The 26,957-nt window shown below is 44.5% G+C and overlaps 1 protein-coding gene across 3 annotated transcripts in view; it reads right to left on the bottom strand.

Annotated features, from left to right (window-relative positions):
• Positions 1–26,957, bottom strand: part of cadm2b (cell adhesion molecule 2b) — a 220,633-nt gene that overhangs the window by 28,466 nt on the left and 165,210 nt on the right. For all 3 annotated transcript variants that reach the window (XM_053872864.1, XM_053872865.1, XM_053872866.1), the window contains 2 exons: positions 1,931–2,083; positions 228–365 (listed from right to left, as the gene is read on the bottom strand). In XM_053872864.1, coding sequence (XP_053728839.1) covers positions 228–365; positions 1,931–2,083 — 291 coding nt within the window. The remainder of the gene's footprint in view (positions 1–227; positions 366–1,930; positions 2,084–26,957) is intronic.

Raw genomic sequence — 26,957 nt, 5'->3', positions numbered from 1 at the left:
TGTCAGAGAGAGTTCATGTTGGTGGCGTTGAGGGAGGAAAGTAGGGGTCATTCATCACACCTACAGGAAAGCGTGAAACGCTGCAATGTTCAGACGAGCGAGACAAAACACGCTCATCCCTGCCACACCAAATGCGAGCTTCACAGCCGGCTTGTCCAGTTCCCCTCAAATGCTCCCAACAAAACCCCTGAAGTCAAAGCGCCACACAAGAATCTGGACTCACTTACCTTGGACCTCTTTGTCATTCCGGAACCACCGGATGGTGGCGGCCGGCTTGCTGCCCAGTGTGGTGCAGGTGAGAGTGATGGAGTCGCCCTCCAAGGCGGGCTTGGTGAATCCGGTGATCTCTGGTCTTCCTGGCACTCCTGCCGACGACCCAGTCACACCATGAGTTCAGATCACTTTCCATAAGAATAATGCTCTCAAAAAACAGTTCGCTTTTGTCATCGGACAGTTTGCGATTCTTGGGACTTGAGGGACTCTCAAGACTTTAAATGAGTTTACCAAATCAGGGTTTCTAACTTACAAGTCAGACTTCCTAGTTCACACTGCAGACTTCCTCCCATGTTTATTTCGGACACAATATTTCCTCATTTCTTTTCAGGTTCACTACTGAATCAACTGTGCTATTTGACCCAGTTGAAAAGAAATATTGGACTTCCTGGATCTTTTTCCATCAAGTGCCCCTACATTTCCTTCCCCCTCTTCTTCTTCTTTTCCCTCCTCCTCTTCCACTATCTTGTCCCTCCTCCCCCACTTCTTCTCCGAGTCTAACAAGTCTGGCCATGATTCCATAGCCATGACAGTTCACACCGACATGTTTAAAGCTATTAAAGTAGGGAGGCGCTAGAAAAGTTAGCGGAAGTTATTAAACACAACATGGTAAGTCGCCGTGACATTCTGAAATCACTTGTTACTTTACAGAGACGACTTGGAGGAGACGATAGTGTCGAAGGCATCTGGTGGACGGTGTGCAACGTGTGACGCCCACAACCAACTATCTAGCGTTCCAGCCTTGAATCAACTTTTCAGTAAACCAAACCAAGTTTTTCCCATCTGAATCCACTGGCAGGTTCAAAATTACTGGAACTGGAACGGAAGAAACCAAGATGTTTTGTCAGTTTTGGACTGATGTAAGTGTGTAGTTGCTCTGCTTTGGCCTGCTAAATTTACCAAGTCCGGTGCAGTTTATCAAGTCTATTTTGGACGGCCTTGTTTTTTTTGGACTCCTCTGTTTCGAGTGTGATCCAGTCAGACTAGAATGAGTCAGTCTAGTCAAAGCTAAGAACGTTTACTTCAGCGTCTGTCATGAGACCACATGAAGACTGAACAAGCCGACGCCTCCACAGTTTGTGTTTCAACAGCAACTCTCAAACAAGTCACTTCAGTTGCGGCTGCGTGGTTCGGCACCGGAACCTTTGGCGAGCCCCTGCGTTCGCTCGACTTCCTCTCGTCCTGATGACTTTATCGCCGCACAAAAAGAAGAAATCTTTAAAAATTGAAATTTTCACACGTTTAGAAATCTGGGACGAGGAACAAAAATGTGCAGGAAGTTGAACTCCCACTCAGTTGGATGCTTCAGTGAATTTTTAAGACGCTACATTGGAGTGTGAGAATCTGCCTTTTAACTTTCAATCAGTTATTTAAAAGGCACGGCAGCGGGTTTCTACTTTCTCACCATCCAAGTTTCTAACTGGCTTCAACTTTTCTTCATTTGTAGCCTCCAATCTGCCTTCGCTAATGTGTGTAAATACATGCACCAAAGCAAAGAGGTGGGCGTCACCTCGACTCTCAGGCTTCCAGGCTTCCAAACGTGTGAGAATATCAGTCCAGGGAACTGAGGATACACAAAACTAGACTGCCTCTCCGACACCTCGGGTGCAGGAAACACAAGGTTCACTGTTGACGGAAGCAAGGGGGAGCTGCTCACCCAGAACGGTGAGGAAGGCCTTGGTGGTCTTGACGGGCATGGTGAAGAGCGAGCAGGTGTACTGGCCTTCGTCCGACAGGCTGACGTCACTGATCCGGATGGTGAGCTCCTGCCACGACGCTCGCACCAGCTCGATTCTGTTGTCCCGCAGCGCTGCAGGGGAGAAGCACGGTTAGCCAGACAGCGCTACTCCGCGTCATCACAGCAAACACATCCAAGGTCAGTGGAACAGGTCGAGACTTTTCCCTTCTAACACTGACATTCCACCATTGACCACACAGATGATGCTAAATTTAGAAGGGTTTTTGGTGAGAGTTCAACGGCACTTTCTGTGATGGCTTTATTTGTGATAAGCAATAAAAAATAGTTTTCTTGCTTTGATTTTTTTAAATTTAATTTAATTTTTTAAGATAATGGAGTGTTTCACATTTTTAAAATGCATGTAGTATTTATATAATATGTGTTTTTATTGACATATTGTTTTACAACACAGCTATTGCTTAGTGGAAGATATGGCACTAGTGACAACAATGCAACACCCTCTGAATGTCAGACGCCATCGAAGTATGAGAAATACATAAGTCACTGAACAATCGAAAGAAAGAAATTGAACTTCCATTTTAAAGGGATTTTTTGTTGCTTGTCCACTCGTACATTTTATTATGAGACTAAACAAAAATGTTCTGTTTCTTATGTTTTTTACATAATTTATTTTTAAAATATTGGACTTGCTTACTGGAATTACTATATTTATTCTAATATGTTATTCATTTTTAATCCTACTGTATGAAATCTACAAAAAATAACACAGTTGATTTTGATACATTTTGAAAAAAATAATTTTGTTTTCATGTATTTATATTTTGTGGTTTCTTGGGTCGTTGATCGGCTTATTATGAGTACTGTATTATCTTTTGAGTTCTTCCACACAGTTCCTTGTTATTGAAAAGACCCACTACTCTGTGTGGCAGCTAAAATGCTAACTTTCATTTCTACACGGTTCGTTCCGTCTTCACAAAGGCAGCACTGTGAAGGAAAAACACTTCGATAATTTACAAAAAAACATTTGAATTTGCTCTTAAAACAGACAAACACATCAACAAACCAAATTTAAACTTAAATTCACCAAATCCAGAAAGTTTCTCCTGTTTCAGATGAAAAAAAAAATGTGGAAAGATTATCAAAGACTCCTTGAAAGGAGGATTGGAATGCTCTTGTTCCCACTACACTATTTAAAGGAGAACTTGACGCTTGACTGGCTGTTTATCCTGTTGAAGGCGGGAGTCGTGACGCTCTGTGTTGAACCGACTAAAAACGCCATACATTTTGAAGCACAAGCTGTTGGCCGCAGCCAAAAACAATTAAAAACCTATGAAGCTTCCGAATCACACGGGACTTGGTCCGTTCACGGCGGCTGATGTTTGAGCAGCGGCAGCTAGCCGTCACCGTGAGCGAGCCCAAAATAAAATCTTTCATGTTCAGCGGAGCTTCGGCGACGCAGGTCGTCTCTCTACTGTCATCTTCGATGATCACAAATTCACCATCAGCCGCTTGTCTCTCCACGACCACCAGGAGGAAAGCCTGGAATAAACCGCTTCATCTGGCCTCTGGACCAGAACCCCCACCCCGCCCCCTCCAATACGCCGGCTCTGATACGTCAACTCCCATGCAGGAGATTCTGGGCGGCGCACCTGAAGTGCTTCAGAAGCTGTTCATCACAGGCTCCTGCTGCGCTCGAGTTTAGCGATGAACACAGACTGAAGACTTGTCCGACGCGTTTAAATTAGATCGCTGGATAATAACCAGCAGACGTGGCTCACCGTTATCAGAGATGGTGGAAAGAGCCACAAGAGGTTCAGCGTTCTCCAGCGTTCAGACTCTCAGAGGCCACAAACAAAACATTTCATTTGTTTATGTTTATTTTTAGCATTATCTTCTGCTTATTCCCTGAGCAGATGCTGGAGCCCGTCTGATTTTACCCACCTATTTTTGGATTCTGTGGGAGGAAACCAGAGTGTAACGCAACAATGAAAATGAGACTGCTGTCCACGCCCCACTCCTTGGGCAACCTTCGAATTATGTTTTTAATTTCATTGTCATAACAGGAAGCGTGAAGCAAAGATGTGTTTTTAATAAATAGTTTTGCTGAATATATGAATTTATTTCCTTCTTATTTTTCATAATAACATGTTTCTTTATGTTGCTGTCTGGTTGATTTTGTTTCATACAGTTTGAGAGTTCCTTTTGAGATGTTCTTCAGATTACAATAAATAAATAAATGAAATAAATAAAGTTTCCCCCAAACCTCAGAGCCTTTTTTTGTTCCAATATTGTGATCCTGTATATATTTATTTTTTTAGCATTGGTTTTTATCAGACAGTTTGCTTATGTATTTATTCTTCTTAGCTTAAGGGGCAAAAAAAGCTAAAACATTTATTAACAAGATCAACAATTGTTATGATTTTTCATTCCACCCAAATAGTCACAATAAAAAAATCTTTTCAAACCATTGTTTTTTCTTTTTAATCTTCTTTTCTAAAATAAACTGAGGGTAGAAACTGAAAAAGAAGTCATTCTACCACCTTAAAAATCCCATTTTAAGATGTCTTTCACACGAGTGCTTTCTAACTCCACGCGGAGTGATCTAACCCTGGAGTGATCCTCTCCACATCTCTAAAGAAGACCTCTGACCTTGTAAGAATCTCTATTTAGTGTGACGAACAACATCAAGGCGAGCTCCAACCAAGCACTGCTAAAAGAAGAACCTCTATTTAAGGTGTCTGAAGAAGCCCTTGCTGGTTTGAAACCACTGTTGCTCAGATAGTTACTCTGATGTGCAGAAATGGTGTCAAAGAGAAGCTTGTAGAACAGGGGTTAGTCCACCTCACCGTCATTTGATTATCCTTCTCTATAGAATGTAAAAGAGAGGAGAGCGCCGTCGAAAACAACCGCCCCTGAGACTCTTTGTTATCAAGAGCAACGAGTAAATAGAAACATTCCACAGGCCAGAATTAAAATTTCATAAGAAGCCAACAGAGAGCCGCTTTCCTCCGCACTGAGGGGCTAAATACAAACATTTGAGAGTCTTACTGTAGCGCGCCGCATCCTGAAACAAAGACGACTGATGTTCTTTGTAGTTAAGCATCCTGACTACAGAGAGTGAGAACGCCCGGAGGCTCGCGCTGCGATCTTTGGAGGATGTTTGCCTCGGAGAGGTGAGGGGGTCTGAGCAAACACTGTACGAAAACTCGGAAGATATGGGAAGTTGAGGCTGGAAGGATGAAAGAGCTGGACAACACGACATGCTGTACCTCCCCCGGCCCGCTCTTCCTCCGTCTCCGCAGAAGACTGATGCTCTCTTTAACCCCCGTCCCACACGAATCGGATCTGAGATGTTCGCAAATGCCTCTCCGGTTGAAGACAGAACCAGAGGAGCATTCTATATTGGCTGTGTTTAGGGTGCGTGTTACATTTGGGCTCTCGGAGCTCAGCCGAGATCAGAAGCTAAAAACTTTCCAAGCTTTGGTTTTGTAGAGAAATACAGCTGTTTTTTCGCTGTGTGAAGGAGAAATGAGAAATGAAAAGGGGCGCCATCCCATGGCTTATCCAACCCCAACCTCCCGCTGCCTTTTACAGGACGCGCTGCCCACGGCGTCAGGATGCGCAGCAGAAGGCGGAACATGTGCTTTAAATGAAAGTCGAATGCGTAAACATGCAAAGATGAAGGCTGCCTTTCACGTCTGTATTAAACGCTAAAGTCCACTTTCCCATGTTACATGATGGGAGTGAGGAGGGGTTGGATGTAACCTTTCAAGTCCATGAAAGCACCAGCAGAGAAAGTGTTTCGTAAGCAGATCAAAGGACTTGTTATAAAAGTTTTGCAAAAGCTAGCATACGACTGGTCATAATAATCCAGCAAAACCGCTGGCATCAAGTTTGTAGTGGTTTAAGGAAATGTAACCATCGCAACAAGAAAACTAAGGCCTTCCTGAGTCACTAATGCACAGGTGTCAAAGTCAAGGCCTGTGGTCCAAGTCCGGCCCCCTAGCCATTTTGCGGAGCCCACAAGAGCTTGACATATGTGTCACTTTCAAAAATAAAGTAAAAAACAAAAGCAATAAAACCTAGACAACCTATATCCAGAGTTCATTTTGAGTGATCAGACAGGTGTGAACCCCAGAGACTCACCGTGAACTCGACTAGAAGCCTGAGTTTTACACCTCAGAGGAGCTCAGTCAACCAGGAGAAGCTCAAAACGCAATTTCTCTTTCAACTTCATGGGGGTCTGTTGTCATGCCGCCGCTAAATCTCCACAACTTTTTTTTCCCTCTTCATTTCCTGATTGAATATCGAACAATGATGTTTAAACAAATACACTGCCGTCTTTGTGTGCGAGAATCAAACCGAGGTGTGAAACTCCTCAAAAACCCACAAGCTGTCCATCCATATGGTCGACTTGATCCAAACAAGCGTTGCTCTGTCGAAAACCTGACGACGTAAGCAGCTTCCAACGCACCTTTGGCTCACCGGGAAACTGAGAAGAGCATAATTAGCTATATTTCCTCAAAAGGGATACTTTTTCAAAATCATGGAGCATATGGTTGGTGTGCTTATTGTTCTCATTCACAACATATCACATGCTGCTGAAAACATGGAGCTTCAGTTGGACATAAAAAAGTCGATTTTGTGTGTGTTTTTACTCTTGATCTGTGCAATTCTGGTTTGTATTTGGGTTTTAAACACACTTCTATGAATCTGCTTTAACGGTTCATGCAGTCATTCATTCATCAGTTTTGGGCCTCTGAACCCAGGGTCATGCTCAACTCATTCAGATCCAAATTTACAATTTGGAATAACAGCCAAGCTAAGACAGTCCAGGACAAATGGCATCAATGTAGTCCTTACGTCCGTTTTTTTTCTCTATCAATCCCAAAGTCTGGCATGCAAAGAATAGCAGTCCAAATGTTCCTCTTTCCAGAAACATCCTTCAACACCTCATGGGGAACACCAAGGTGTTCCCAGGTCAGAGAGAGGATCTCTGCCGTGCTGGGTCTGTCTGGGACCCTCCTCACACCTGCCTATAATCCTTCATTGGAGAAGCCTGCAGGGGGCGCACGCCTGAGTAACATCAACAAGAGCAGTGTATTGAGAGTGACTCATCCAAAGCCAAACATCCAGCCAGAAATGTCAGTGTGAGAGGGAATTTAGCTGGAACTGGAGGAGCCAGCCGTAATAAAGAGAGAGAGAGCTCACTTTCTCACAATCGGTGAATTCTAATTCCTAAATCTCAAAAACGCCGGCACCAGGGAAGAGCAAGTTATGTTGCAGAGCAAGATTCAGGAAACATTCGCCGCCACCTACCTTAGGAATGAGGAATACCCACAATGCTTTGCATAGTTTCAGTCAATAAAATATGGTGTGTAATGCACCGAAGAAAGCGAGTGACAAATCTAAGTATAAGTAAGTATATTTACCTCAATGTTCCATGACATTTACTTTTCATATTCTACTGACCGAATGGTGTTTTTGTGTAATACTGTAATCCCACAGTCTGAGGACATATCTGCATTTCAGGCAGTGATTCTCAGCCATTTTCTGTTTCTGCGCCTCCCCCAGGAAGAAGTACGTTTCGCACCCCCCCAACTCTCCATCGCCTGCATAAATAGCATCATTTGTCTGTAAATAATGATACGTATTCCTCTGCATAACATTGTATCCTTGTTAACATTAAAGAAAAGAATAAAGAAAGTAATATGGATCAACTTACAATAAAGGATAACCTTGTTTTTGTAACTGAAAATATGCATCAACTTGTCTGAAAAAAAAATCATGACATGGATGTGCACTTACACTTTATACTAGTACAGCAAAAAAAAGTATGTTCCCTGAGGTCACACCCCCCCCCTCTATTTGAGAAGGTCCAATTTAAGGGGTGACCCATTTCTAGCACACACATAGCCCTTAACACTTGGGTTTGAGGGCTAAGGTTGAGGGTTAAAATTGAGAATTGAGCTTGAGGGTTAAGGAGTGAGGACTAGGGAAGGAATTATTGAACGATAAGAAGTGTGGAGGAAGTGGGGCGCCCTAGTTTCCTCCCACAGTCCAAGAAAAAACAGGTGACACTAATTGGATGTGAGACTACGGGGAGATGTTTGGTCCGTCTGTGGTTGCCATGTGATGAAGTGGTCATTCACTCATTCAAGCGTAATTTATACAGTCCCCTTCCCACAACATGATTCGCAAGTGAGAAAGACATTTCTCCCAAGAGTCAGATATCTCCACACAAACCCAATGACATGCGCCGACACACTTACGCGCATGTGTAATGTAGTGCAGGACAGGTGAGCAGGTGGCAGAAGTGGGGACAGGCCAGACTTGGGACCAGGTCAGGACGTGTGGGGACCACTTACATCCTGAAACAAAGCCCATGTGGGCTGCTTGGTGTTCCAGCTTACCCCAATGTAGCAGGGATAGAATCCTGGAGCACCGGGACTAACAGTGGAAAAGTAGATGCAGAAGATGAAGGGTCCAAATGCCCAAGTCAAGATGTACGGAACTCAGTCCCTCATGACATCATTGATGGTCCCATTGATGGACAGATAATGACCCCCACCAACGTGCACCTCATTCAATGAAGAATCATCTGGCTGACATGAGCTTCTTCCTCAGTGCATCCATTCATTCACAGATTAGAACGGTGCTCCCGCGGTCATAAACCAATGTCGGTCAACGTTAATAAAGATTAAACGTCCATGACTGGCTGTAAAATGAAGTGTGAATATTTAAAAATGGATGTGGCTTGACTGTGCTGTTTGTATTTTGACACACAAAAGCGGAGGGCTTTCCCTCGGCTGCTCCGGCGACACGGCACGGGTGGGTGACATATCGATCGACAGGTGCGTACGGATGTTTGAATAACCCAGAGTTGAGCTATAACTCAAACGGCATAGCAACGCAAGCAGCCACCACCATGCCCGAAAACCGATCCAGGCTCAGGGCCCAGGCAGATCCGTCACAATCAGGTCCAAATGCCAGCGGCTGACAAAGCGTCTTTTCCAGGTGCTTTAGGAAATCAATGTGATGAAAAGGTTCATTTCCCTCAAACCCTCCGCAGCTCCCGCGCTCTTTATTCTGCTTAGACAGAGGCATAAATCTGCACCTTGACCTTGTAGACGCCGCAGCCTTGTCGGATGGCAGCTTAATGTGCAGTACATCTGCTGTGATGGAGGCCGTACCAAGGCCGTCTGGAATCAGTAAAACTGACACCCAGGACCCCCTGCTGACGAGGAAAACCGCGGCTACTGGCCTTCGATGCAAAGCAATGTTTGTTTGGTGTCTTCGACAGTTGCACGCACGGCCGACCGTGACAGTGGGAGGCGGTCCCAGGAGACATCTTCAGCTGATCTGATGCAGTTCGCTCTCTCTTTCTTCCTGAGAGTTATGTAAATACAGCAGAGTTCACACGATGAATCTTCATGAGAATACACTTTTTCTCTTGTGCCAGAAGACAGACAGTCTGCTTCATTATTTAAATCTGCAAACAAAGGCAGAAGTGCAAATGTCACATTGGCTTTCTTCATTTCAGTGAGCAAGAGACGGAGGCTGACAAATGGTACCAGGAAAAACAGTGGATTCTTGTGAGGGAAATGATTTCTCCATCTTTATTCAGAGGCTTCCTGTGTTAAATTTCGGCTTGGATTTAATGGAAAGATTTGATCTACTTGACTGATTCGGAATCAACAACAGTTGGACTTGAGAGAATGCCTCTTGAAGAACTGAAGACCATCAAGGAGAAACCAGGGCCTCCATGTCATTGTCATGAGGAACAGAAGAGATGTAAATATAAAGTTGGATTACAATAAATACATAAAACTCCCACAGCATTTTGTGATGTTACTTAGTATATAGAGTACCTATGTGTCCTTGACACACACATTCCCCTCTTTAAATAAGATTAAACAAGTAGTGATAGACAGATGATAGACAGAATAAACAATCACAATCCATCATAAAGTCATATATCCACATTCAGGGCTCACACTGATGTCGGGAAAGAGCTGTTCTGTATTTTGTTTGTCCTGGCTTTGATGCATCTTTACCGTCTGCCTCTCGGCAATAGTTCAAATGGACTGTCAAAATGCTCCGGGCATTATTTTGTCCAACCATATTTAGATCATATAACTACTTGCATAACCTTATTTGAATAAGGAAAATGTGTTCACCTAGTTTTGGATCCTAATGAAAACCGCTAGCAATGCTAAATGCTAACCAAATAGCAACGCAAAGATTGTTCACATGCTAGAGAGGGATTTATCCACTCGTGTGAGATCTGGTGAAAACATGTATCGATATGGAATAGGAGTGGCGTGTTCATATAAAGCCTGCCTCAAGTACTTTCTCTTTTTTTTTTTTGTCCAGTGAAGCATGTCAACATGCGACACAGAAGGCTGACTTCCGTGTCACCCTGGGAAGCAAAAGGCCACTTGGCGATTGTCAACATGCTGCGCCTTGGGAGTGAGAATAAGCTGAAGTGGAAAAGCATTCCGACTGGAAAAGGCCAAGCAGAAGAGCATCAACACTTGAACTGAATAAGCAGTGAGTTGGCCCGGCTCATTATACATTCATAGCACCGTAATATTTCAGACGGAGGTGAGCACAACGGCCGATGGCAGACTGGAACCTTGTGGCGCCACACATGCTGGACGATCACGGCACGAGGATGATTAGCTGTTAATATATCCGGATGCATTAATAATGGCCCCCTTTTTCCCGTCACTGGATTCATTATAAGCGTGTCATGGAATGTTAGAGCTTCCGCCGTCCTTCAGCCAGAACACCGGGTCTTGTGTGCCCCTCCCTCCTTCTGCTCTCCAGCCGCGGGGCTCCTCTCTTTGCAATTAGAGTGTGTTTGCTGCTGGCTGTGCGAGCTCAGTGACTGCGTGGGCGATTCTGGATGCGTTCCAGGGCGACTGGTGCAAGCAGGGGGCTCTTCCCCGCCGCACATGTGGCTGCAATTAAGAGCAAGGAAAAGGGTCTTGTTCCAGAGGGCCATTGTTACCGCTGCTGCTCGGTGAGATCCCACCGAGCAGATGCTACTCAAATTGGACTCATTTTCAGCACTTAAAGGAAGGGAGGAAATACGGAGGAACTCTCCTAGCAGCAATGCTACGTGCCCTCTTCAACTATTGAATAATGAGACGGAATATATTCCAGTCTGTTCATTTTTCAGCTGGCTGGCAGAGACGGAGCGCGCGGCGGCACAATGGGAGTCTGTCGAAATTAAATTCTTATTAAAACAAGTAGCAGCGCGGGGGGGTGTTACATAATCCTGTTGATTTCATGTGTAGTTTGAAGTTTGCTGAACAAATTAACATTTGACATTATCAGAGCGGCGCTTGACAAATGTGTGCGTGCCTCCCCCGCCGTGGGGCCTCCAGAGTCACGGAGGACCTCGCTCAGCTCGCGTCGACACGTCATCACTTCACAATTGCGTCTCACTGGACTCCTTTGTTGTTGAAGTAATGGTGGAATACCGTCGCTTCCAACTAGTACTCGCCATTGAGTCTTTGTGAGCACTAACTTTTGCTCTAGTATCGCACTGTCACGGCCCTAAGGTTCGTACAGGACACTCAGAAGATCATTGGATCAGGACCTTTGTCGTTGCCACGGACCAGTAGACAGTCTCTTCACCCTGAACTGAGTTGGTTCATGGATATTCTAGGTCTAGTATTTTGTCGACCTGGAGACCATGTTTCTTGATCCAGCCCTGGTCTGCTGACCATCATCTCAGTGGAGTTTCTGAGATGAGGATCAGCTCAACCAAGTCAGGGGCAATTGAAGACAATCAAGGACTGTAGACATCAAGCTGGGACAGGAAGAGTTTGAGTTTTGGGGTGGGTGGTGTTACGTTTATCTGTGTGTTATGGTGAAGTTTTGCCACTCTCTTCCATGGCCGCCGTCAATCAGCTCAGTTCCCAAAACTGTTGTGGAACTCTCTTCGTATCAGTATTTGTTCTAGGATTTTGCTTTGGTTCTCTTTTCCTGTGTTGGATACAGTACTTAAGTAAATACGTGTCTGAAGTAATGATGCGAAGTAAAAGTGAAATTCGGGTGTTTGGCAGTACAGTTAGACTGTAGAATGTAGCCTGAGATTAAAAGGTCCCGCTGTGGAGAGGTGGAAGTGACACCATCAAAGAGGACTTACATCTACACTGGAGGACCAACTGGAACGTGCCTTGCTTCAAACTCTGGTATAAATTGTGTTTGCTTTTGCTTCTCTTCAGTGATCGTGACCCAAGAACTCAGGTCTGACAACAGCATCCTTTGTTTATTATTTTTTTAGATTAGATGTCCTTCATTTGTCCTGTGTGTAGCCGCCATGACTCTTTTTGATTTATCTCTCAGCGCACTGGCTTCTTCCAAACCCCTTGTGACTAGTTTGGACTTTAAAGACAATATATCGACCTATTTTTACTCACATGTGCATTACGTTCACACGCATGTAGGTCTCCTGTCTGTCTGAGCGTAACAAAGCTCTTGAGCCTGTCTACAGACATGTCTACAAGACCAGGCAGCTGAGCTCAGTTGAGAATCCTAGGCATCAAATAGAATCTAAAAGAAAACCTCCCCCCTGTTCAGGGGACAGTGGGTCACGACGGTCTCATAAATCAGGCACCAAACTTGACGTCAGACTCTAACATCTTGAGATGTAATAGCGCTCTCATTCTTCATTTTCCTGAGCAGCGACCAAACTTTTCGCGATGCCGGCGTCCCAGTCTACAGCAGTAATTCTGGTGTCGGTAAACCAGAGCCAAGCACACTTTCAAACCCATTAGCCCCTGGAAGAAGGACAATAAGTATCGCCAACAGAGGCTTTCTACATTCTGTCGGCAATAAAAAAGAACCCAGAGAAAAGTAAACAAAACATTCAGAAGGAACAAACTTGGAGGCTGACGTTCTTTAAATTATTCCTCAGTCCCACCTCCGGCAGGGGAGGAAAACGCGGGGAAGAAGCAACACTGTTAGTATTCCACTCCACTGAGCTGGATGTTGCTGTCATGTCTCAGGTACAGAAGCAGGTGATGGCACACCAACGTCCTTAATTCCATCTAAACTTTCATATTAAGAATGAACTGTGCTACACAGCCATTTAAATGCAGGCGAATTTATTCAAGGCACACATTTTGGCTTCGGTTCTCCAGCCGAGCTGTTTGGAAATCTTCAGCCTCCCACTGAACCCTGATACCTGGAGATGGTGCTTCCTCTCTGCAACCCTTCTGCCGGCGAGTCTTGTTCGAGCTGTTTGCTGTTTGTTTGCTATTTAAAAACATTGCTGTTTTCACCTTTGCCAGGATTTATTTTGGAATGAAGAAGGATGTGTTTCAGCCCTGCCTCTGGACTCACCGCGGCTGCCTTGTCAGAACTCTTAAAAGATTTACAGATTCATAAAAAAATGACTCAGAGTCATCAATAAATCACAAATCAATGGCGATAAAACAGGCTAAATATACACAGTGCTTTCATCTACTCATTCATTTTCTTCAGTTATGTATGATTGTTCTCGTGATATTTAATTGGTTCCAGCTAAAGACGTGTATAAGAGTGTTTATTCACCGGATCTACCAGATCTACCAGACCATCAAATACATTGAGGTCCTGACAAGGTTCTCATAAGTGGGTCGACCACCTCCGGCATCTTGTGATGTCTCTGGAGGTACCTAACACAGGTGCGCTGTCCACTGAAGCAGTGGAAGTAGCTGCGATATCAGCCAATAATGAGGGATGTGTCAACGTTTTTTGAGGAAGAAGAGCAGGTTTATATAAACCAAGGACTTGTTTTGATTCCAACCATGTTGTTATGGAAGCGACCACTCAGCCTATTGTGAGAGGATGAAGTGTCTGAACGGATCAGAGATGATGTGAGTGAATGCTAATGTAAATGAGAACAGTCAGCAGTACGAAACAGAATGGTTTTGAGTAAATACTGGGACTGACTGGTGAGCACTGACACTGCCTCACCCATGTTTTTGATAGCGTTTGTCCGCAGATTTGTTAGGTTGCCATTTGTTTGCATTAGAAATGGTGAGCATTTGGTTCCAAACCCGTTTGAGGCAAACTTTCAGAGCAAAATCAACCAGCCAAACTCAGATGGTTACCATTCATCCATCATTCATTAAACTTGCTTCACCTATTTCTTAAGACGCTCTTCATCTTATGGTTAGAAGAACAGGCTTCCATGCTCACTGGCACCAGTAGAACATGCAGCTGTCTTGCAACGCCTTGCCATTTCTCCTCTGATAGTGAAGCTGAAGAGCTTTTTTTGTTTTACCTGCATTCTAATGGTGCGCTGACTCATCCTCATTTCCTGTTTGTGGATTCAAGATTGAGAGCTTGGACAACACCCTCTCAGTATCACAGCATTGCCTTTGGACTACAGTAAAGTCAAGTCGACTTGTTCGTCCAAAGCTGATGTCAGAGTTCTGCATTGCATTTCATATCTACGTGCCCGTGACTCACGGCACAGAAAAGTGTAAAGTGCATGAAGAGGAGGTGATATACACAGTGATATAAAATGGTCTTTTAAGGGCAGAGCCTTTAGGAGCGTCACCCCATGGCTGTCCAGTGAAGCGCAGTCTATGGTGTCTGGAAATGCTGTGGGAGGGGGAAAAGAAGTGTCAACTTCTGCGTCACCCGGGGACGAAAAAGTCCACCTGACAAACGTCAACATGTGATGCCTTAGGAGTGAGTGGAAGAGGTGGAGCTGGAGACGGTTCCTCATGAGGAAGCTCAGCCTGTGGTGTCTCCCACATACATCCCAGCTCTTCTGCCGTTCCATCTCCATGATGTGCTGGCTTTAATGAAGTTGCCAATTTGTCGAGCTAATTCTCTAAAGAAAAAAAACCAAACAACCTTGTTTATCCAGAATCTCTCATCCTCTTCGAAGTGCTTCCCAATTCCGCTTCAATTCACCTTCTCATTACGTGAAGGCCACTGCGCCACCACGCCGATTCAGACGCCTCTGCTTTTATGTTTTCATGAGTCTTTGATCATCTTGCTTTAACAGCCGCTACAAATAAGAATAAGGTCAATTATGAACAGAGGACACGGCGATTGTGAGGTGAGCTGCGTCCACTACGCGGCTGATGAACAGCCATCCAGAGTGTTTACCAGAATGGCACTTTGGTTTTGGTGCACGCTGCAGTAATCGCATCCTTGGTAATTATCCTTCATTTTCGCAAGCTAATGAATGTGTTAATGCGCGCATTAGAACACTCATTTAGCACCTAACAGCGTTTTGATTACTACAAGCCAATTTAGATCAATTTTTGCCTGGTGACCTTTATGATCCACGCGCAATGTCCCAATTAAATGTCATGAATGATGAACCGGCAACTTTAGCGAGAAGGAATGGAGACGATGGAAGGCAGAGTTTGTCACGGTGAGTTTTCCATGTGCCGCATTACGGCGACGGAGAGTTGCCGAGGATGGAATGGACAATCTGCTGACTGCGTTCTTCCGTTCGCAGCCTGGCCCGGACTTAATGACTCACATCGCAAACGTATTTTCCCACTAAAATGCCAGCACATTTGTAAATCTATTAATGATAAAAAACGAAAACTAGAATTGTCGAGCTTTTTCGTGAACTGAAATGAAATAAAAATGAAATGTTTTTCATGAAAAGATAACCAACTGAAACTCAAAAATTTGCCTTGTCTATTCATTTCATGAGATGATTTAAAGTCTTTTTTTTTTTTTTTGGCTGGACTGGTTTTACGACAGCGGTCGGCCAGGTGCGGCATGTCAAGTCTGTGGCGTCACTCGTGTTGAAGACCTGACCTGGCAACGCTGACTAGCGCAATGATGGTCGCCAAACACAAAGCATGCTTTTTTGACATAGTGTCTTTTGTTGACTTTTTATTACTGGATATTTTTGTTTTAATCTTCAATCTTGTTCCAATACCAATAATAAGAAAAACACAGCAATAAAACAAAAACAAATGAACTTAAAAACTACCCAACGCACGCTCAAAACCAGCTGAATTTGAAAGACGAAAAATAAAAAATAAAAAAATAAAACTAAATAAAAACTAATGAAAAATGCCAAAACTATTATGACCTTGATATGGACTCAAAAAGAATAAATATTTTAGTCCACATGAAACTGGTTTTAAGGCATAAGCCATTTACTAGCTTTGCCATCAAATAATACATGTTTTCACAAGCTAAGAAATCATAAATTGCATGACAAACGCAGTCGAAACGCACAACATTATTTTTTATTTAAATTGAGGTGCAGCACATGCATGATCCAGCGCACAAGGCAAAGTGGACCATAAAATAACTTTGATCACCACATGGACATAAATTCATTTTATTTACATTTTTATTACAGGAAGGGGCGGAGACTTAGGCTCCCTACAAGGTCAGGCACGGTAGATCAAAGGACCGCAGTGGTGTGTCCAGACTTTTGTATTGTATATACAGACGGGGAAACGTATTTGGAAGCAGGAAAAGAAAGAAAGAAATGACACCTCTACAGTATCTCAGGTCATTTGAGAACTTAAACGTCTGGCAATTGTCTTATTCTCGGGTTGTAAAGAGATTTAAGAAATGCTTTGTCATAACACAAGAAGACTTTCTAATCCTCAGAGTTCTGCTAATTGTTGCGCCCCAGCCGTCATTATTATTCCTGGAAGTGTCGCTGCCCTGTTTCCGTGTTTCCCCCTCAGAAGCCAGAAATGAAGCAAATCATAATGAAGACGGAGAAGGACAGTTCCGCTCTCATTTGTCCTGCTCAGTAATAATAACTCACAGACCCGGCTACGTACTGGAGGGATAATTCCGCAAAAACAGACATATGGTTCCGATCAATTTGTTTCATTGTGGTGACCCGCCGCACCGCCGTTCCCTCTAATTGGGCTAACGCGTGAATGATGTTTTGGCCCCGGCTGTTAGATCCGTCTCTGTTGCTGTGAAGGAATCTGCATGCTGCTCCGGTCTGCTGTGGTGGTGACTGGCTGCTCGGAGGTGGCGACGACCAAACCCACAGACAGAAATACATAATGGATGAGCAGACGTGTGCCAAGTAGCTCGCTGGCACCACATTAGAGGAGGGCTGTGTTCGACTTCTGACAAATGTGCCCAAAGTCCAGGCCACATGGGTGCGTGTTTTCATCAATAGTTCCCTCCGAAAGTTAGCATACAAACAAACAAGTTTCCCCTTGCATTTCACTTCATTCTGAAGACATGTCTAATGGAAGGTTGCCGGTTTGTGTGTGTGGTGGTTCTCGGTCTAAATCGGACTTAGAAGTCAGACGTAGAACGTGATGCCACAGCCCACAATCGCTGAGTTGGGATGAGGAACTTGGTCATCCATCGCTGCTTCGCTACGCTGTTGGTGTTTGCAGTGACCTGCAGACTAACTGACATTTAATATAGAGGAAGGGACGGGCCAATCTTGACTTTGGCAGTGAAGCTAAGCTCAAGGCTCAAGTGTTCCTCGGGTTCCTGTTGCCAATTGTGTCATGGTGCACAGACTCTTGGTGCGGTGCCTCGACAAACCTCGGCAAACTCTAGCCAGATTGTCACATTGCCTCCAGCTGTCTGACCTTTTTTTTGCTAAAGACGACTGGTTTACTACGTGGGCACTTCGAATTTGGGCTATGTTACTTTTAGTAGTGCCTCTTTTCTTCATACGTTTCCTTGCGGGAGGAAAGCATGACATCACCAGGGTATTGTCCAGGCTGGATTAATTCTCTTTGTTGATATAAATGTTTCAAATGTATTGAAAATGGCATTGGAAGAGTCATAGAAAAAGGCATATGATATAAAATCCCCATGCAAAACTATGTAGCATGACCTCATTCGCTCACGTTTGAACTATTTCGCCTGATCTTTTGTATCAAATATTTGCTCTGCTGCTGCTGCCATCACAACCTGACCAAGTTCCACAACACGGATGGAAGGAAATTCTTGGATAGGATACACAAAGCAATACAAAGGCTGATTTAGTTTTGGGGTCAGTTAGTGGGTCCATCATAGGCTGCAGAATTTGACCATGAGTAAGAAGATGAGGACAGTCGCCTCTCTCACAAGGCGTCAAACATAATGGGAATTATGTTGCAAATGCTTAATGTGGTCTTTACAATAGCTACACCTCAGTCTGCTTTCCATCATCGTGAAAACGTCATAATACATTAGATTTAACGGTATCTTTCTCAGAGTTACAACCCGAACATTGTCCACTCAAGTCGATGTCAATAAAGAACAAGCAAAAACATTCCCAAAACAATCCCTTTTTAAGCAGGAGAAACACCCAGCGTCTTCTTTTTCTACGCCATTATGGAGTGCATCCTATTCTCCGGCACTTATGGATGTGCTTAAAGGCTGGAGCAAGGTTGCCGTTCTCTCTCTGTGTGAGGGCGCCAAGCTTTGAATGAAGCCTCTCATGGCGGAGGATGAGATAGAAGTCTTTCTTATCGTTTATACTCCCACCAGTGATACATTAGGCTGTCAACTTCCCCTTCCGACCTGCAGCCACATCTTTTCAGCTGCTTCCAGCTCTGTGATGAGAAATGACACTGAAGTGTAGATAAATTGTGGGTCACAACTTGTAGCGAAGACCAGTGGGATTACCTACCCACCAGAGGCGAATCTCTGCAACAGCCAAAAGTGTGAAACTCACCTTTACTCTGTTGCTTGGAAACAGGTTGAACATCAAGGCGGTGTGTTTCCAAGCTCCTATATCACTTTGCTTTGGCTCTTAAGAGTGACAGCAAACGCACATGAGGCTGCCATTACCTTGATATATGGGGGCTGTGATGGTCGCTGGTGACTGGCATTGTTGAGCAAGGATTGATGGATTTATCCTTCATCTGAATGCACACATTTGAGTATGTTCAAGCTCATATACATTCTTGGTGCATAGAATGGCAGTGCATGGTAGGGCTGTGTATTGGCAGGTATCTTGCAATACGATACGTATCCCAATACAGGAGAAGCGAGATGATGCATTGTGATGCTTTTAGTTATATAATAGTGGTGCATTTAGTAATATTTGTTGACTAGAATCATTATTTCAAGAGGAAAATTCAGATAATACAGTACATTATTATGTACACGAAAACAAGCTTATTGTTATGAAGGCAGTCCAGTTACACTTAAGAGTTACATTTTGCATTCCTACAGTCCACGGCATTAGAGAGCGCACGTTGTATGTTTGTTGTGTTACCACAACATTATTTACATCTCGATCCATTTTTCCTGTAAGCAAAGCCAAAGTGGGCACACGCTTTGGTGGGACCCAGAAGCGTCACATCATTGCCTCCCGGCAAAACTTGAGGAAAAAAAAGTGAAAAATAAAGTGAAAAAATAAACATGTTGATTCCGGGGAGAAATATCGATATGTAATACAGTGTTCCCTTGTTATATTGTAGTTCACCGTCTGCTGAATCAGTGCATGCTGGGTTTTTACGTGGCTGCTCATTCCCCGATGCGCTCGGAGAAACACCAACAAGACAGGTCTGTCAGTGCAGCTGGTGTGTGTCCTCCGCCTCCTCGTCTTCATCTCCTCACTATATATATTCTTCATAATAACTTAATAACTTCGGCTAAAACTACGCAGAACAGATGCATAAACAAAGGATAATCACTTTTCCCTCTCACATATAGGTTGCCATTAGATAAGAAATGTTTATCTCATTTACTTGCTCTAAAACTGAGTTTACTCGCTACACTTTGTATCAGTTTGAAATGCAACATAAAGGAAGATTTATCAACACAAGAGTGGCCAACACACATTCAAACCCATGATGATTTTCAACTATCGCAGCTACCTTCACCTTTACCTTCTTCTGACGCTTATCCGGGGTCGGGTCGCGGAGGCAGCATTCGGAGCAGGGAAGCCCAAACTTCCCGGTCCGCACAAACCTCCTCCAGCTCCTCCCGGGGGATCCCGAGGCGTTCCCAGGCCAGACCGGAGACATCATCTCTCCAGCGAGTCCTGGGTCTTCCCCGGGGTCTCCTCCCGGCAGGACATCACTGCTGCCGCTGCACCGACCCGTCTATCAATCTCACGCTCCCCTTTTCCCTCACTCGAGAACAAGACCCCAAGATACTTAAACTCCACCACTTGGGGCAAGAACTCTCCACCGACCCGGAGAGAGCAAACCACCTTATTCCGGGCGAGGACCATGGCCTCAGACTTGGAGGTGCTGATCCTCATCCCGGCCGCTTCACACTCGGCTGCAAACCGCCCCAGTGCATGCTGAAGGTCCTGGTCCAATGAGGCTATCGCAGATAGATTTAGCAAAACAAAGGTGAGCTCAAGTCCACCTTGGTCACCTCCATCCAGCTCACTTATCCAGCTTTGCCTCTACTCTTGTCTCCACATTCTGTGTGTTCGAATTCACCGCGTAGCTCCGACCAGCTCCTAGTTTGTAACTCTGAACCCTCTTAGTTAGCATAACCGTCATTTGCTCGCTAACCCCAAGCTAAAGAATGAACACATTGTCATGAGGAATTTTCAACCAGCGTGCTGACGTTTTTTTCCTCTTAGAATCCCAGACATATACTTGTATACTTGAATTCCTTCCATCCTTATCAGTTCTTCTCACTTTGGAAATGTCTGATCTAATGATGTGCCACCTAGTGGCGGGAGGAGAACCATTTCCATTTCATGCCACATAAATGCCCCGGACCGGCGTGCTAACGGTTATTTCTATCGATCTAACTCTGAAATAGACTTTTAAGATGCTAAACAAAGTCACAGATGCAAAGCGATTAAATCCAAAGGACGTGTAATCCTGGATTATTGTAGCGTAAACGTGGTTAGCATGTTCACGCGGCCTCACAAGAAACTCCGCCAAGTCATGGCATGAAAATAATTTGGATCTGAGAGACATTTTAAACAGCCGTAAGCAGCTTAAAGACATTAACATGCTCTTTAGTGAATTAAAATTCAAGGCACTCAAATGGCCCGGGATTAAGTTAGATTCTACTTAGCTGCAGACACTGGAGTTAAATGAATAAATTAGAGCCAGAACAGAAGCAGAAAAATGCCCAAGTTGACCTTGTAAAGTCAAAGTCAGGCAGAACAGAACGCAGCGCTGTGCTCCGTCGATCCATTGACCAGTTGTCAAACGCTCAGGTGCATCCTTGGGCAGCTAAGTGGTACTGTAAGGTGCAACTCCTCAATTGTCTCTGACTGAGTGGAGGGTGATACGGTAGGTTCCCATCTGCGTGTTCCTGAGCTGGAGCACCTCACTGTGTGGAGCTTTTCATCACACCACAGCACAATAAGAGCACATATTTGCCTCCGCCACAGACAGCTGATCCACTCTTTTCAGGTGGACACTGAATCTGAATTACGCCAGCATCCCGCCAAGACACGTTTTTCTCCGCCTCAGGGCCTTACGTCCTCAAAGACAACTGTGGGGATGAAACGGAAAATATGTCGCAGACGCAAAACCGCTTTCATTGTTTTTAAACTCTGTCATTTGCGTTGGGTTTAAAACCCAGCGAGCGATGGGAACTGCTGTAAATCTCATTAATGAATGCACACTGGTGAACTCAGAGTTGAGTTATTCAGTCTTTGATTTTTGTCAACCTTGTTGTCAGCATGTGAAGGGTGCCTTCACACCATGGACTCTGCCTTGAGTGAAAGTGTTTTTGGCCCAAAAATCTGAGATGTCAACACAAACAAACCTGGGCTTTGACCTGGACTCAAGTCCGCTGGACTTTGACAGCAAGCACATAGCAGGTGTAAAAGTCCGAAGCAACTCCCCTCAAGACACAGGAAATGAAATAGTTCAGGCGGAAACAGTCCTCCGCAGTGAAATAAGTTTTCCAGTTGGCATTTGGGAAGCAAACTACTTGCCAAAAAGCACAATTGTGTCAGACAGAGAATGGCCTTCAGTAGGCAACGGAGCTGGTTGTCACCAGTTACAGCAAAAACTGGTGACGTAGAGTTACTGTAGTTGCTCTTAAACTGCAGTTTGGCGCATACTGCCCCCAGCTGGCAAAATAATGGCCACTTCAGCAGGTGAAGTCGACTTTCTGGCACAGGAAATAAACTCAAAAGTTTCCCTGAATTACATTGGATGTCAGTTGCGATGTATATAATCCATTGGATGCCATCCTCTTTAGAGATGGCAGTGTCAGGAAATCGCTGTGACAGAAATGCATGACTATTTGCTTTGCGCTATTTACTCCTGACTTTCTTTTACGCAACTTGTTTCAGTTGAATGGCTAATGCGTCGGTATGGGACGCAAAAGCCGGCCTCTCCAATGTCAATGTAACATCGCGGGAGTGAGGATGGGCTGCAGCCTAGTTGATTCCACACCTGATGGAGACGTTATGTCAAGCTCAACTTGTGATGGTCTGCAAGCCCGGGTGGTAGCTGGTGTTCCCTATGTTGATGACAGCTCCTTGTGTCGTTGAGGAGATGTTGATAATCGTGGGGAGTCTGGAAAGCAAAGATGGAGGGTGACTGCGTGTGAGTGACCGCAATTTTGACCACAGTCTACTAAGTTTCTGTGGGTAGGGTGTCTATTGGATGTTCTGTCTGACAGTAGCCTTAAAATGATCTCAGTTTTTGCTCAGTAGGAGGAACAGTTCCAGGACACAGTTCCATACTAGAGTTGCTCCAAGCAGGAATCGAACTCACAACCATTTGGCAGCAGCACGAACCTCCCATGCTGCCCGACAGCCAAGATAAAACCAATATGAAGCGGAGAGGATTCAGCCCAGACCGAAGTGTGGGTCAACTGACATGTATCCGCTCTCCCTCCACCGTCCTGAAACTAACCAGGTCAGGACCTCACACTGGGAAGTGCCCTGAGATAGTTCAGAGCTGGCTCCATGTAAATATGACCTTGACCTTGTCTGGCCTGTGAAGCGCTCCTCCTGAGCTCTCCAATCAAAACACAATAAGACCGTGGAAAATAATATTTCCCAGAACTTTTAAACAGTTAAATGAGCAAAAACTCAGCCGTTATTGACAAGATAAGCTGTCTGCCTTAATTATATTTCCATCCCTTCTTTTAATGGTCCTGCGTTTGCTATAAAAGACGCCGAATTAAAAATAGAGCAAATTAAAATCAGGGCAGAGGTCAGATCTAGTCTTTCTTCTCTCAGCTGCAGGCAAACCTGTTTAATACACAGACATTAAAGAGTACTACGAAATGCTCAAAAGGAATCGTAAAGGTCATTTTAATACTCCGTTTCCTCCTGCGCTATTAAATATCAAACCCCAAACACAGCAAGACAAAAGCCTTCATCTTCCGGCTGGAGGGAAAACAAAAGTGCTACACTGTATTTAGTCAAACTTTCAACAAGGACGGGAAGGCTAGTCATGTTTTATTCAGGAAGGAGTTTTTAAAACACTGACAGCTGGGTTTAGTCAGAAATTATTGCTTAGAATTTCTGTAAAAATATCAAACCTGATCAAGCGTTGATTCACAGCTGGTGTGCGAGGTGAAATAAGGTTTGCTAATTGTGTTTAATTCAGTTAAAATGGTGGCGAAAATTATAACGGAACTGAAGCTCTGGCCGAACAGAATATTAATTTACCATTTCACTGTTTACAATCTACACCACCAACTTTAAATATGTATATTCCTCTAAGAAGCCGAGCATATATTTGTTTCCCATTCATCGTTGAATTCCTTCTTTATCTTTATCAGTTCTTGTCATTTTGGAGATGTATTATCAGATGATCTGCCACCTAGTGGTGGGAGGACAACCATTTCCACATAAATGCCCCCGAATTTAGAGGCAGGGCTTTTGTTTTTTCCAGTTTTGTCCGTCTCTTCATGCAGGAAGTTCTTGAGAGTTCACTTTCCTGGAAGGTTGTGGAGCTGAAAGGAGGTTGGATCTTTACAGCGAGCACCAGATCTCTGGTCTCTAACTAATGCATAGATTTCTCCGAATCTGTTCTCTTTGGTCTGTTCTGGAAATTTCTGCTATTTATTTAGTTCTCTACTTTAAATGTAGTTTAAAATAAATCAAATTTACCCTATTACACTAACCTTAGTCACCAACTGTGGGTATTTTCATTTATTGAAATATTTTTAACAAATATAAATATAACCCAAAACAAAAAAAAGAAGGAGAAAAAACAACCTCTAAAAGTAGCCCAGCTATGTTTGACTCACTGGCTGTCAAGCCACCGTCACCGGGCCTGTGACAGGATGACGGCAGTGAATGACAATAATGATGTGGGAACGTTGTTACCGTTGGAAAGTGACAGGGTGATTTAACACATTTAACTCTCATCACTGACGTGTCGGACCAAACAAGGATGGGAGCAGACAAACGACCATCAAAAACACCAGTGAGGATGCTCCCAAAGGACCCATGCTAGTCCGACAGTAACAACACATAGACAGTCATGTGACCACAGTAGTGCGGCTGAAAACCACCTTCTCTCTTTGGTAGGTGCCCCACAAGAGTTATGATGGGCTGCTACGAGAATCAGTAAATCGTGTTTCTCAGTTACGACTGCAGGTGATCCTTAAATACAAAGACCCAACACCTGTTTTGTTCTGGTTGCTCCATATTGGCAGTTCCTGATCTGTTCCGTGAGACTACTGAGACCGTGGGTAGAGCGTCATGTCAAAGAAAGCTGGAGGTGTCACGCTATACTTCACAGCATCAACAGCTCCTCTTGGGCAGGAATTTATTCCCATCGTGGAAGCAGATATTCCACCTCCAACTCCATCCTCGGTCACTCCACAGCCCCCTGGTAAGACATCGCAAGGTCATGGAAAATAGAACCAGAACCAACCGTGACTCCAACTCCGGCAAACGCACATGGGACTTTTTCGTCCCATGTTGACGCAGAAGTCAGCCCTGACGTATCAGGCTTTCAATTGAAGCACATGTTTGGTCTTCTGTGGCATATCTGGATACCGTGGGTAGCATGCAGGCTTTTAGCCAGGAGGGCGTCTGGGCATCTGCAGATTCTCGACCGTATCTTGGTCGCCAGATTACACTGGTATATGGCGGCATCTAAGCTACAGTCGAGAATCGGGCGCCCATTTTTTCATGTTTTGCAGACGCCCAGACGCCCTCCTGGCTAAAAGCCTGGTAGCGCACCATGTCAAAGAAAGCTGGAGGTTGGGGTTAGCCATGAGATGGCGCTCACTTGACATATAAAGTGACACAACATGGGGTACAAAAGTCACTTGAAGTTAGTCGCTATTTGACGCCTTGGGAGTGAGAATGGACTACACAGCCACAAATACAAAAAGCTAGTCAGTGGCCTTTGCTTTAAGAGCCAGTCATAGGTACACGAAAACGGAACTTAACCATGGGACACAGATGAAGCTGGCATGGTCTCATTTTCCTTCCATTTTACACTGCTGTATTTAGCCTAGCATCGTGGCGCTAAAGCATCAGAGAGAAGGCCAAACCCTGAACTGTAGCTTCAAGGAAAATGCTAAATTGTTATCAAGTATGAATCTAATCTCCAACAAGGACCAGCTGTTCCTCTGACTCAGAGACACAAACCCAGTCAGGCCGCGGGGTTTTGTTGGACACAAAAGCAGCAGAGGGTTGAATCGAACATTTTCCATTGAATCCTACATGAAGGCACAAACAAACAGGGAGAAGGACGGCGGCCGCTCTGTGCCAAGCAATTAACTGGTGATTTGGCTGAGCAGAGCTTCTGCCCAGGTGTCCCACCCTCTTCCTCGCACAAAACCTGTGTTGTTCCACGCCTCCCGTTTCTCATGGCGGCCTCACAGGCATGGTATTAGTCTGTGCCAATAAAGCTTTTTATTTGGCTGTGCAGAACGAGACGGAGAGGAAGTGTTCCCACACTTGGCCCTGGCAACCTCAGCCGGGTGGACCGCATTCATTTGAGTCATCCATATTGCTCGGGGAGAAGTTTTTCTGTCATGCAATATAAATGGCTGCCCACGGAGGGCAAAGTGGTTCAAACATATATTGTGCTCCCCGAAACACTCAACGCATGCTTTTAAAGCCGCGGCACATTCACATCTACATTATTGCTCTGCATTCACCGACACCAGGCGACGGAATAAAAGCCTCGTTTCCATGTTTTATCATGATAATTTTCAGATTTTCAAGAGGCTGTGGCAAAGCTGTGCCTTTGCCTGAGTTGCAGTTGACTGAAAGGAAAAGTTTATAGGCTTTATATTTCAATCTTTGCCATGAAAAGCCGCTTGGGGACCGTCTGACTGTCACTTAATTACAGAACAGGTTTGTTCGACACATTTGAGTCACAATAAAAGATACAAAAGGAAGGCCGGGCACACAACCCACAGACTTTGGATTCACTGTACAGGTAAGTGCTGGCTCCAGTCGGCCACGGTTGGTTCTGGTTTTATTTTCCATGACCTCATGAGGCCTTACAGGGGGCTGTGAAGTGACCGAGGATGGAGTTGGAGGTGGAATATCTGCTGAAATGGGAATTAATTCCTGCCCGAGAGGAGCTGTTGGTGCTGTGAAGTTTAGCGTGACGGTGAAACTAAAATCTGGCATCCGCGTGACGGACAGCAAAGGATTCTGGGTAGAGGGAAGTCTGGATCTCCACAGAAGTAAATGGCTATTCAGTAGACACTACTTTACATTACGCTATATACAAACCCTAATGCTAACCTGTGAAAAACAGGGAGCCAACGTGGGACCTCGGATTCCTCAAAACAACCGTCACAGGTCGGCCATCATTAAATCCAGTGAGGACGGAGACAAAATGACGTTGCTGATTCAGGGTTTACGCAATGGATCAACCTTGAACTCAAACTTCAGACAATATGAATAACAGTAAACTAAAGTGAAATATATATGAAATATATAGTATATTTCAGGGGAAATATAGTCAAGTAAAAAAGTCTACTTGAGGAAAACTGCATTCTTTTCAGAAAGCGACTTGAACACACCTCCGCTCTGTTAGCGAAGTGATAGCATCAGGCATGGCTGGGACATTTCCATCCCAAATGGGCACACATTATTTTAAGGATCTTTACTGAAGGGACGTCAAGAACATAAGAACAAATCATG

Source organism: Synchiropus splendidus, chromosome 8 (genome assembly GCF_027744825.2).
Source record: "Synchiropus splendidus isolate RoL2022-P1 chromosome 8, RoL_Sspl_1.0, whole genome shotgun sequence".
NCBI lineage: Eukaryota > Metazoa > Chordata > Actinopteri > Syngnathiformes > Callionymidae > Synchiropus > Synchiropus splendidus.
This window is presented reverse-complemented; position numbering and strand designations above follow the sequence as displayed.